At 44.1% G+C, this 13,563-nt stretch overlaps 1 protein-coding gene across 3 annotated transcripts in view; it reads right to left on the bottom strand.

Annotated features, from left to right (window-relative positions):
- The window catches only part of RGS7BP (regulator of G protein signaling 7 binding protein), a gene marked incomplete at its 3' end in the record, with an annotated part of 100,040 nt that extends 87,888 nt beyond the window's left edge, over positions 1–12,152 (bottom strand). The window contains exons 1-2 of one of the 3 annotated variants that reach the window (XM_084882171.1): positions 11,186–12,152; positions 10,124–10,290 (exon numbers count right to left, since the gene is read on the bottom strand). In XM_084882171.1, the coding sequence (XP_084738297.1) occupies positions 10,124–10,290; positions 11,186–11,353 (335 nt within the window). In that variant the 5' untranslated portion in view covers positions 11,354–12,152. The remainder of the gene's footprint in view (positions 1–10,123; positions 10,291–11,185) is intronic. The other 2 variants (XM_084882170.1, XM_084882172.1) reach the window with 2 other exon arrangements.
- Positions 12,153–13,563: the final 1,411 nt, after the last annotated feature.

Here is a 13,563-nt window from a genome sequence, read left to right as displayed (position 1 = left end):
ACAAGCAACCAGGGATCACACTTGAAGAAACATTGTTTTAGACAATGGGAATCTTTGGAAGTTTTAAAGCAAATAAGTGATGAGATCAGAGGAGAATTTTAGGCTTAGTTCGATCTAGTGAGTCAATGGAAAAGAAGAGGTGAGAGAATGACACTAAAGAGACCAGCTGGGAGGCACTACAATAGTTGATGGCCTGAGGGGGCAGGATTCTGAACTGAGAGAGTGACCAGAGAAATGGGAATAAAGGAGAAAGATAATAGACACTAAAAAAGATAAAACACTACAGGGCTTTGTAACTGACAGAGTGGGTGGAGGGGGACTTAAGAATGTGCTAGGGCAGTGGTTGGCAAACTCAGTAGTCAACAGAGCCAAATATCAACAGTACAACGATTGAAATTTCTTTTGAGAGCCACATTTTTTAAACTTAAACTCCTTCTAACACCACTTCTTCAAAATAGACTCGCCCAGGCCGTGGTATTTTGTGGAAGAGCCACACTCAAGGGGCCAAAGAGCCGTGTGTGGCTCATGAGCCACAGTTTGCCGACCATAGTGCTAGGGGGTTGACTTCTGGTTAATATATTTCCCTCCTTCACTCCAGCTCAGTTTACTATATATCTACAGCGGCAAATGTTAAGCTGATTTTTGCTAACCTGATGGTGTCTAGAGTTTCCCATTAGATGGAAAGCCTTTATTTGCTAAATCAGCTCTTCTATTTAAAGGCTCAGACATTTGTTGATTTGTTGATGTTGGCCATTCTGACAGGTGTGAGATGGTACCGCATTGTTGTTTTGATTTGCATCTCTCGGACAATTAGTGACTTTGAGCATGTTTTCATGTGCCTTTTGGCCTTCCTTCTGTCTTCTTTTGAAAATGTTCTATTTAGGTCCATTGCCCATTTTTTAATTGGATTATTTATCTTCCTTTTATTTAGTTGTATAAGCTGTTTGTAGATGTTGGAGATTAAACCTTTATCAGTGGTATCATTTGAAAATATGTTCTCCCACACTGTGGGCTTTCTTGTTGTTTTGTTGATGGTTTCTTTTGCTGTAAAAAAGCTTTTTATTTTGATGTAGTCCCATTTGTTTATTTTCTCTTTAGCTTCCATTGCACTAGGGGTAGTATCAGTGAAGAAGTTCTTTTGGCATACGTCTGAGATTTTGCTTCCTGTGGATGCTTCTAGTATTTTTATGGTTTCCCGTCTGATGTTTAAGTCCTGTATCCATTTTGAGTTTATTTTTGTGAATGGTGTAAGTTGGTGATCTAGTTTCATTCTTTTGCATGTGTCTGTCCAATTTTCCCAACACCATTTATTGAAGAAACAGTCTTGACTCCATTGTATATTCGTGCCTCCTTTGTCAAATATTAGTTGAGCATAGTGATTTGGATTGATATCTGGGTTCTCGATTCGATTCCATTGATCTATATGTCTGTTCTTGTGCCAGTACCAGGCTGTTTTGAGAACAGTGGCTTTGTAATATAGTTTGAAGTCTGGTATTGAGATCCCTCCTACTTTACTCTTCTTTCTCAGGATTGCTGTGGCTATTCGGGGTCTTTTATTGTCCCAAATGAACTTTTGGAGAGTTCTTTCTAGGTTGGTGAAATAATGTCATTGGTATTTTAATGGGGAGTGCATTGAACCTATAGATTGCTTTAGGAAGTATGGACATTTTGATGATGTTGATCCTACCAATCCATGAACATGGTATGTTCTTCCATCTCCTTACAAGAGTCTATTCACAAATTTTAGTATTTGTTCACATATATATGCATTTAGACAAGCAATTTTAAATATTTCTCGTGAGTTGTTTTTTTGTGTGTTTTTATTTTAAGTCATGTTTATAGAGCAAAGGAAATAAATGGACTGACTGGGGGTACAGTTACCGCTCTGGAGCTATGATTTATACAGCTTTTTGGATGAGGCACAACTACATATTTAAGGGCTAAAAGTTTAAAGAATGGATGGAAAAGGTAATCTCAATGGAAAATTGTTATTTAATTATTCAATATAAAACCACCCAGCAGCTGAGACCGGTTTGGCTCAGTGGATAGAGCGTCGGCTTGGGGACTGAAGGGTCCCAGGTTCGATTCCAGTCAAGGGCATGTACCTTGGTTGCGGGCACATCCCCAGTAGGGGGTGTGCAAGAGGCAGCTGATCAATGATTCTCTCTCATCAGTGTTTCTGGCTCTCTATCTCTCTCTCTTCCTCTCTGTATTAAAAAAATCAATAAAAATATTTTAAAAAATTAAAAATAAACAAACAAACAAACAAAAAAACCACCCAGCAGACAGAGGTGAGGGAGATATTTTGTCAGATAACTTCAATTAGACATAATTACTTTATGGGTAATTCTGTAGTATACACTGTACCCTCCCCCTCTACCCCCATTCACTGTAATAATGAGCTCCCATGCCTTAGGAATCCATGTGAGGTGAGCTCCTCAAGCCCTCCATTATTTAAAAATGAACATAATGACATTATAGCTACAAACCAGAAAGAAACAGTCAAATGCAATAGAAATGTCATCAACTGTAAGCGAATCTAACTTCTCAATTCTTACTAAAGTCTATGTCAAAGGCACAGTTTCTTTGAAGAATAGATTTTAAAATACTAAGTCCCCTGAATGAACAGGCAAGACACATGCATCCTCACCAAGCTTGCCACCCAGGTGCCAATGCGAATGAGCACAGCCTTGCTCTCCTGGACTTCACAGGATAAATAACAAAGTCACACATTTTCCTAAAGTTTGGTTTACAATCTAATTTTCCCTCTAATTGGAAATCTATCTAGAAGGCTCTAACAAGGTGAATGCCATTAGATTATTCAAACATGAAAAGGCTAAACTTCAACAAGCAACGGGAGAGCGCTGGTCTGGATTCCATGTCACATTTAGTTTCATTGCTAATAATAGCACTCTGCTTCAACCTGGTGCGAGTCCGTGTGAGTTTGTGCTTTGCCACTCACTCCAGAGTACGCTTAGGGTCCTTATGTAGAGGTATCAGCACCTCCAGGTGACCATGACCTGCTCAGTTCTCCCACAAACTTCACCTGCTGTCAGGTGCCTCTCACTCCCCACACCTTCTCTTCTGCGGCAGGATCTTGGTTCCCCCTTAAGATACCAGTAATTACATAGGTGAGAGCAAAGTGCTAACCATGGTGGGGATTTAGTACCTTGGTGAGCACACCTATTTCACACAGAAAGCCTTCTATTACAGGGTCACGACCCCCAACCCTGATATGAGGTATGGTCTTGCAAACGAGAAAACACTGGGCACTGGGAAGTTTTTGTGTGCAAGTGTTGAGAGAGTATGTAGACAGTTCTGGGCAAAACTCCATCCCCATTGGGCAACACAGGCCAAAGGGTGCATTCTAATGCAGATGTGAGTTTGCTACGGGTTGAATTATGTCTGCCTTCCCTGCCCTGAATTCATAGTTAAAGTCCTAACCCCCAGTACCTCATACTGTGATCTTATTTGGAAATAGGTCATTATAGGTATAATAAGCATTGGGTCCTGCTAGAGTAGGGTTGGCCTCTAATCCAATATAACTGGTGTCCATATAAAGAGAGAAAATTTGGACACACACACACACACACACACACACACAGGAGAGGAACAGATTCTTCCTCCCAGCCCTCCGAAGGAGCCAGCCCTGCCCACACCTTGGTTTTGGACCTTTAGCTTCCAGAACTTAGAGATCAGACATTTCTGTTGGGTAAGCCCCGTTTGTGATACTCTGTCACTTACAGCTCTGACAAACCAATACAGAACTGACTCCTGGCATTATGGCTGACGAACAGCATATTCTGTTGGTGTAGGTATAACTCACCTCCCGCTATTTCATCAAGGAGAGTTAAAAATTTGAAAGCAAAAACACCTGTAAGAGGAAGGGAAGCTTAAGGACAGAATGGGTGGCTTGGCATGCCTGCCAACCAGGCCTCTGTCACTAACGCCCGAGGCCTCCTCCAGCATGTGGGGCAAAGAAAGCTGAGCAAGCTGCCTCCAAGGCACCGAGCACGTCTGCGTATTCCACCAGCCCACCCCCCTGCCACTGTCTCAGCCCGTGTTGAAAGGGAGCATTACTGGCCAGAGCTCTATTCTCCTTCTCCCACCTCCTAATTTCCCAGGAAACAGAATAGGGAATGGACAAGACCCAGCTAGAAGTGGGCCTGGAAAAAGTAGACAAGAAAAAGTCCAGTCGGAATCCAATAAAACTAAAACAGACCCACTCCTATAAATAGAACAGAAGAAAGAATGAGAAGAGAGATGTTGAAAAGTAGGGGAACAGCCGAAACTGGTTTGGCTCAGTGGATAGAGCGTCGGCCTGCAGACTGAAAGGTCCCAGGTTCAATTCCGGTCAAGGGCATGTACCTTGGTTGTGGGCACATCCCCAGTAGGGGGAGTGCAAGAGGCAGCTGATTGATGATTCTCTCTCATCAATGTTTCTAACTCTCTATCCCTCTCTCTTCCTCTCTGTAAAAACTCAATAAAATATATTTAAAAAAAAAAAAAAAAAAAAAAAAAAGGTAGGGGAACATAGGCATGACCGGCCAGGAAAATAATTGCTGGCGGGAAAAACCTGAAATGTGTGGGTCTGGGTATCTAGGTTATTCATAATATTGTTCCAGAAAGCCATTAGGAAATTAAGATTCTTTCTGTGATCATACTATGTTCACAGCTTGACAAATTATTTCTGGCATTCAGTCTTCAAACTTCCTCCACAGTGCTTGTGTTTTCATAGCTCTGTTCTGTAAACAAACGTGATTCTACATGAATTAACTCAGAACGCTGGAGCCACAAGACTCACAAGTCATTCAAGTTCAACCCTCTCTCTGAGATGTACAGAGCGAAACAGACTTGTCCAGTGTCACGCAGCCGTACTAGAGGGAGGGGAATAGGTTTTATAAACATTATATGATTTATGAAGCATTTTTAGGCCAATTTATACAAAGAAAATATTTCTAAACTTAAGTACTTTTGAACCCTCACCTCACATCTCCGTACTGTTTTTTAGATTTTAAAGAAGAGGCCTTTTGATAACTGTCTGGAAAATATCAACCTGGAAAATTTGTCAGAAGATAATGTAAGAAACTAAGGTAAGCAAAAACTTATCCCAGCCAAAGTATTTATTTGAAAAATATTTGATGGATAAATATACTTTTATATAAGTGTATCCTGACCACTTGAATTTTAAATCTTATTCATAATTCCACTGACAATAATAGCATTTACTGTCTAAGTGTTTAATGGATGTTTAATTTAATTCTCATAATACCATACACTTTGGTCCCGTTACTTATTAACCCCATTTTGCTGACTAGAAAACTGAGGTAAGGAGAGACAATATCTTTGTCCACGATCACACTATTTATAAATGGTACAGCCGAAATGTGAACACGGGCAGTTTAGCTCTGAAGTCTATGTACTTAATCAATGTACCCAGCTACCCATTACCACCCTGGGAAGCAACTTGCATATCAGTAGGTATATATCCCTAATTTTAACCAGTATACAATGTACTGCCTCTCACATCATCATACTTAAATTTCACTTTTCACTCTCATCAGCAGACACAAGCAGAAGGCAGCGGAGAAAGTGCAGTGCAGTAGACGGCACAGAAGCAGTGCAGGAAAAGGAATCCAAACCACCAGCTCACCAGCCATAGCACAAGCTCTTGAGTTTGCTGGAGGATTTGGCTCCTCCGGGTCACTCCTGGCTTGTGTGCTGTGCTCCTCTTCCTTCCTTCTCAGGAAGTGATGTGGTTGATGGAACAGGCACTAGAGCAGGGAGGGACAGGCCTGGGTCCCAGTCTCAGAGCAGCCTGGGACTGGCAGAGTGCCATGGACAGGCTGGGCACCACATACCGGCTCCCTTAATCCTCTCAACCGCATGAGTGAGCATGGCACCTGGTTTACAGGCGAGCGAAGTGAGATTTAGAGTTAAGGATAATTCCATCAAGGTCACAAAAGATAGGATGTTGCCCAGGTCTGCCTGACTGCAAAATCCTCAGCTTTACTTGGCCATGTTGCCTCTGAAGTCACTTCAATCCTCTAAATCTGACTCCTCAAATATAAAACGAGGTAATGGTGCTAAATTAGTTCTCTCTGTGCCATTGAGCCCTAAGGATTGTTTGAAGGTGTCTCAGAAGTCATTTGGGGGAGAAAGTCCAAGGAGAGAGGGCCAAGACAGCCACATATACACATAGGTGCGTGCGTGTGTGTGCGCGCGCACACACACACACACACGCACACACGCACATGCACTCACACTCACACTCACACAGCAGTGTAACATCACTTTGGCCTTATAATTCTGGTTTTCCACATGACAGTTGAAGGGGAGATTCTGCTGCTAAAAGAGTGTTGGATCATTTTTGCCAGTTAATTGTTAAGGCCCCTCACTTTAATACTTAGGAGAGGATCAGCTTTGCAAAGGTACAATAACTGCAATAAATCAAGCCAGTCAGAGGAGACTTCTGATTCACCTGACTGGCTCAGTCCAGAAAACGTCAGATGCCTTTGAAAGAAAAGGCTGTACCCAAACTTCTGCTGATCTAGACACAATCTGAGAAAGTATTTCAATTGTGTGTGTTTCAGTGGTCTTCATACCCATGTCAGTTAGTGAAAAACACGGTCTGGGTTTTCTTCTTTCGTTCTCACCAGTTCTGGAGGATTTCAATTGGTCAGGAATAAGAGGGATGCAGCAATTGTAGCTTGTTTAATTCGAATGCATTGTGTTTTTTTTTCTCTTTTTACTTATCTTGCTTCATGCTATTTTTTTTTTTTTAACCCTGTCCTCCTTCAATCTTGTCTCTATCCTCTGGTCCCAAACCAGGTGATAGACAGGAAGAGAGTGGTCTTTGTTGGTAAGAAATGAGTGAATTGATCTACTCCTTTCCCTCACTTGTAATCCTACACAGAGCAAACACTGGTGCTTAGCTTTTAGCTCTCAGGCTGGCATCTTGATGAATGCACGGAAAGCCAATTTTTCCTTTCCCCCATCCCTTACAGCTCATATACCTTTCACTAAAAGCTGCATATGTAGCGAAGAATAAAGCCGAGGAAAGGCAAGCATTAATTATGATGATGGTGATCACATCTTTAAAAAAAACACACAAAAACGCACACATATTGAGGTATACTTTACATACCTTAACATTCATGCATTTAAGCATGCAATTTAGTGATTTTTAGTAAATACACAGTTGCATAATCATGACCATAATTCCATTTTGGAACATTTTCATCCCCCCAAAAATCCCTCAGGCTCATTTGCAGTCACTCCCTGTTCCCACCCCCAGCCCTAGGCAGCCACTAATCTGTTTCTGACAGATTTGCTTTCCCTGAGTGCCTCATATAAATGGAACCATATAATATGTGGTATTTTGCGTCTGGCTTCTTTCATTTAGCATACTTTTCTTTATGAGGTTCATCCATATATTAGCATGTCTCAGTGCTTCGTTCCTTTTTACACACCACTTTTTTGAACGGCAGCATTATGTAGAGGAAAGATTGTGGATTTCAGAAGCATGCCAATGTAGGGCTGGAGCGAAGGTGTGCCACTTCTTAGGCATGTGGCCATTAGGCAAGTTCCCTAACCTCTCTGCGACCCATTTGTAGGATAAAGGTAATAATCGCTCCTTCAAAGCACTATTCCATGAGTTAGCTGGGGTGTGCTGGCAAATAATGAGCTCTCAAAAGGTCCAGACTTCCTCTCTACAATTACCCCAAACCCTTGCTTTCCTTGCCCAACCTGCTTCATAAAACGAATATAAATGAGTCCTATAGCCTCCCTCCAGCCTTCCCATCACGTTTGAAATGAGAGCCCACGTAACTAGCAGCATGAGGAATGGAATCCGCTCAGGGAATTGCATCCTTCATTAAAGGAGCCCAGATGGTGAGGAGCTACAGGGATTTCCTTCAATTAGATTGCTGTCATTTTTTAAAAGAAGGTTAAACTGTATTTAATTATTATTTTAAGGAGGAAAACATTTCACATTTTTTAGTATATCTTATAGAGAAGGCCTGACCTTGGCAAGGCTCTAAGACACATGTGTCAAACACAAGGCCCGCGGGCCAAATCCAGCCCTCCAGGCCTTGCAATGTGGCCCGCACCGCGCTGTCATCACTGCACTCCGCTGTCAGTTTATGACATTGTCAGTTTATGACTGTTCAGTAAACCATTCGGCCCGCGATTTAGGCTGGATTTTAGATTTTGGCCCCTTCTCTGATTGAGTTCGACACCCCTACTCTAAGACAACATATTTTTCCCACTAATTCTTATAAAACTGCCCCCGAAACATCAACCCTCAGATAATATGTAAGCAAGGAGCAAAGGGCTACAAACCTGAGTAAATAAAATCCATCTCAAATCCTCAAAACAACGTTTAGCCATTAGTTTCAGGATTTTCCTTTTCCAAACCTTAGAATAACCTGAATTTCACATATAACAAAATAAACTAAATGGAACCAGTCCACCTTCTCAGAGGAGAACATGTTTATCAATTTGAGTTCCAACATAAAGGAATCCTGATATAACTCCATGGTACACTCTTGGTCAAAAAGTTTACAAAGATGCTTCTCCTTAGCCCTGAGTATAAAACGATCTGTTCTAAACATGGTCTTACTTCTGACTCATTATTTCTCTATCATTTTTAATCCACCACTATTCCCCTGGCTGTTTCTGATGGTTTCTCCCTCCATTCTTATCTGGTATGTATCACAGTTGCATTTCTTTCCCCAATTTCTGAAACAATTTCCTCCCACCGTCTCGATTCACTCCCAGCTTCACTTCCTGCTAAGGACAGTATAACAGTTAAAACAGAAAAAGGAGAAGGCTTCTCTATACTTCTACTGAATAAAATAGGTTTGTAACATTTTATTTCTCTCAATTCAAGGAGATTGGTATACTCTATTATTCACGTAATAGATTTTCTATCTATTTTCATCATAGAAAATGCTTGATCTCAAATGTATCAAATATAAACTAGTAATTGAGAGAGGCAACATATGGCTTTCTAATCTTTATATCCCAATAATAGTCACTATGCACAATATTGGCATTAAAAGTGGCAAAGAATGATTTCTTCCAAACAGGTAAATTAGATATAATTCCTATAAGTGATCATTCTGCAAAATTATCAAGTGATCTAACTTGCATGTGTATTCTGACATAGTCACATCCACACAAATAAACAGGTGAAAGGCTATATCCAAACTGAACCAAACAATATATTTGTAAAAAAAATTCCTGTTTCCTTCCTACATGTACTTATGTGGAACAGGAGCTGTTAATAAACTCTATGACTATTTGTCCCATATTGAGAGATCAGGAAGAAGCGGATAGAGTCCCAAAAGAGTTTTACTCACTATATTATCATCTAAAATAAGCATGGGAATCCATAAATGTGATACAGATACATAAAAATAATTGGGAGGGGGCATGAGCAACTTAGGTTTGGTTAGATTTGTGAGTTTTCCCAATCTTTAAAAAGTTTTCTTATGTTAAAACTTCCCTTTCAGTATGACAACCATAATTAATAACATTGTATTGCATATTTGAAAGTTATTAAGAGAGTAAATCTTAAACGTTCTTATCACAAGAAAAAAAATTAACTTTGTATGGTGACAGTGTTAAAGTCGACTTATTGTAGTAATGATTTCACAATGTATACTAATATCAAATCATTACATAATATAATGCTATATGTCAATTATAATGCCACCATAGGCAAAACCAATTACCTTTCCTTTTGTATACTACAGTGAAGAGAGTCAATTAGATCTAAGACTTTATTTTAGGGATCTTATTTTAAATGGCATCATTGGAATTTATGTCATGGTATAAATAGTTTAGTGAATCTGGGACTTAGCAAAGATTTCATCTATTGCACAGGCCTTTTTGCGCAGATGTTTAGCAACAGATGACAAATGATCTTGAAGCATAATGATTATACTTCCTTTGCTTATGGTTTGGCCTATAGTTTGTTTAGAGAATCCCGATCTCTGGGTGATTGGCGAAAACCCCAAATTTGCAGAGTTCATCTCTGAGTCCCTGGCCACGGTAAATATGTCAATGTGCATGCATCCTCTACGTGAATTACCACAGAATGCCAAGAGGCTCCTACCCTGAGATGGCAGCAAGTTTTTGGTGCGCCTGTCGGGCCATCTCACAGCCTTTGGTTCTTGTCTTGTGCATTTCCGCCCGGAGTGAGGGGCAGCTGACCGACACGTCCCCGATGGAAATGACCAGCTCTCGGTACAGGGCCACTTGCGTGTTGAACTCTTGGACAAGCTGGAAAAGAAGTGAATTTCTTTCAAGAAACACTTAACCGAAAATGTCCTATTTTGGGTGTGCATAAACAGGGGTTTCACTGACCTTTGAGCCTCCCCCCCCACACACACACACACACACGGCCCAATCTCTGTTTTAAAAGCCCACAAATTATTTAAAGATGAAAACACAACGATGGTACATTCTCTTTCTCCTGGGCAAGTGTTTATTTTTCATGCGGGAGTCCGGTTGTGGAGGCTCTATTTCCAGACTCCTGGCCCCCACCCATTCAGACCCAGCTTCTGAAGGTAGCCTCCCTGAGCACTCCCATTGCCACTCCCAGGCTGTTAGCAATGCTGGGAACTCTCCTCCAGAATGCTCCGTGGATTGCAGCAAGGAGATGAATTTGAAGTTGACAAAGGCCAAAGGGAGGTTATAATAGGCAAACCATTCGCCTCCTGCGGGACCCCTGAGCTGCTCAGGCTCCAGAGCCTGATGGGAAGATGGGGCACAGCCTCCGATGGGAGATGGGAACCTTGGTCCCCTCCAGGCCCCTCCGCAAGGCCCGTGCACTCACTCGGGTTGGGTTTGCTTGCTTCTCCCCACCAAGCGGCACCTCCACCGCCCCGTCCTTCCCCTCCCTGGTGAGCAAGCCCCTTAACAGCGTCTTCCACTCCCACCCCTATCGGAGGGGCAGAGGCATGCCCGCAAGACGCTCGCCCTGGCACTTCTTGGCGGGGCCATCACCACCTGGGTGTCACCCCGAATCTAGCGGACTTACAGATTTAAAAATAGTGCCTGTGCACGTGATCGGCATGGAGGCCCGAGGGTGGGGGAGTGGCTGGTACTCAAGCAAACGATTACCATACACATACACGATTTCTTCTCAAAAAAAAACGCAGCTCTTTCCACCTACCATCTTGCAGTCGTCCAGGGTTCGGTGGGTTTTGCTGGCGCTCTCGGAGCCGCTGCCCCTGCGCTCCCACTCCCCACCAGGCAGCGGGGGCTTGCTGATCTGGAAGATCGAGGAGCGGGTGGCGGACCGGCCGGGGCGCTTCTTGCGCCCATTCGGTGCAGAACTCATGCATACACATCCACCGAGCCCAGCCCTGATGCAGTGCGCCCCGCGCGGGCGGCCCGGTCCTCGCCCTGCGCCCGCCGAGCAGCCGGGGCGGGAGCGGAGGGCGCTCACAGGGCTGGGGCTGCGGGCTGCGCGGGTGGGTAACCTTCAGCCTGGAGGAGAGCCGGGGGAGCGCCGGCTGCGCCCTGCAGCATCGCTTCCACCAGCGGCGAGCGAGGGAGAGGCTCCTCGGTCAAGTTCGGCTCAGCAGCAGCATCGCCGGCCCCGTCCCGGCCGCTGGGCGCTGGCGCAGGCTCGCACCGCCTTCCCCTCCTCGGCATAGACTGCAGGGCTGGGTGGGAAGGAACGCGCCTCCTCCGGGCGGTTCTGAGTTTCCATTCAGATGCGGGAGCAGCAGCTTTTCAAAGCTTGTGCTGCAAGGTGGGGAGGTTGTGGGGGGAGGAGGGTGCGGGAGGGAAGGGGGTGGGGGGTGTCACAGCTCTGGCTTCAGTGTCTTCCTTCCCGCAGAGAAGCTGGGTTCCTCTTTCCCCTCCCTCCCCCCTGTTGCTAGGCCTGGAAGGACTGGCAGTCCCCGAAGCAGGAGATTGGCTCCAATCGGCCGGCCTGATCCCCTGTCTCCACCGGCTCCTCTGCGTGAGGATCCCAGAGGAATCCGTGGCGGGACTGGCTGGTGGACGCAGGGGATGGGCCCGCTGACGTTCCTGTGGGTCCCGCCCGTTGATAGGGCCGGGATGCTAATGTGATCCGTCCACACAGCCCGCTTCCACCTCCACAGGGTAGGCACTTACCCAATCAAATCCCCGGGAACATCAATTGCGATATTACTTCATCGGCTCTATTATTAGAAACGAAACGTGTCATCAGAGTGGAGCACGTTGTCACATGCTGGGACCTAAACAGGGATCTCAAATCAACTGGTGTGGGCTGGAGGCCTCCCCCATCTGAGGCTGCCTTGGGGCCAAAGATCGCCAAAGCCCAAACCTATTAGAGAGGGAGGGAGGTTTTTACTTCCAAAGGAAGATGTCTGGACAACCCAAGAGGAAAGCGTTGTTTCTCTGAGTTCTATCGAGGTGGAGTTTTTGCTTTTCCTCCGAGGAGGGGGTCAGAAGCCAGCAGGGCAGAATGCACTGTGGCCATCCGTCACATGGTCCGCATCCCGTCCCGTTTCAATTAGTAAAATGTTTGGTTTCGCATTCCAGAGTCTCCAGATCCCCAGCTCTGAGAGTTTGCCAATAGAGACTTGAGCAAACAGGCCTCGCTGGCCAATCGGGAGGACCCTCTTCTCCTTTATGGGACATCAGTGAGCCAGGGGCCTATGGAGTTGGCCCAAAAAAGTGGAGAGGCCGAAACCGGTTTGGCTCAGTGGATAGAGAGTTGGTCTGCGGACTGAAAGGTCCCAGGTTCGATTCCGGTCAAGGGCATGTACCTTGGTTGCGGGCATATCCCCAGTAGGGGGTGTGCGGAAGGCAGCTGATCTATGTTTCTCTCTCATCAATGTTTCTAACTCTATCCCTCTCTCTTCCTCTCTGTGAAAAATCAATAAAGTATATATATATATATATATTTTTTTTTTTTAAAGTGGAGAGGATGCCTGTGTGAGAGAGGGTGGGAGTGAGTTCCTGGACCAAGTTCATCCTTACCACACGTGCAGCCTAAGGTTCTTCAGGAAGAAGAGGGGACGTGGGCATTCAGTGCCAGTGTTCTGAGAATGCTGATTACTGTGAATGGTTTATTGGGAGGGGACAGATAAAGAGGTCTGCCACAGGGGAACTAATTGTGTGTAGAAAAGCCAAATAAAGAACTAGCTAATCAGGGCTCCTGGTTAGTCTCATCTCATAGGGCAGTGGTTCTCATCCTTTCTAATTCTGTGACCCTTTAATACAGTTCCTTGTGTTGTGGTGACCCCAACCATAAAATTATTTTCGTTGCTACTTCATAACTATAATTTTGCTACTGGTAATGAATCATAATGTAAATATCTGTGTTTTCCGATGGTCATAGGCTCTACAGTTGGGACCCACAGGTTGAGAACTGCTAGCAGGGTCACCTGAGACCATCGGGAAACACAAGATATTTACATTACGATTCAAAACATAGCAAAATTACAGTTATGAAGTAGCAACAAAAATAATTTTATGGTTGGGGGTCACCACAACACGAGGAACTGTATTAAAGGGCCGCGGCATTAGAAAGGTTGAGAACCACTGTCATAG

This window comes from Pipistrellus hanaki (genome assembly GCF_964339955.1).
Source record: "Pipistrellus hanaki genome assembly, chromosome: 4".
Taxonomy (NCBI): Eukaryota; Metazoa; Chordata; class Mammalia; order Chiroptera; family Vespertilionidae; genus Pipistrellus; species Pipistrellus hanaki.
Note: the sequence above shows the minus strand (reverse complement) of the source record. Positions and strands in the feature narration are given on the sequence as shown.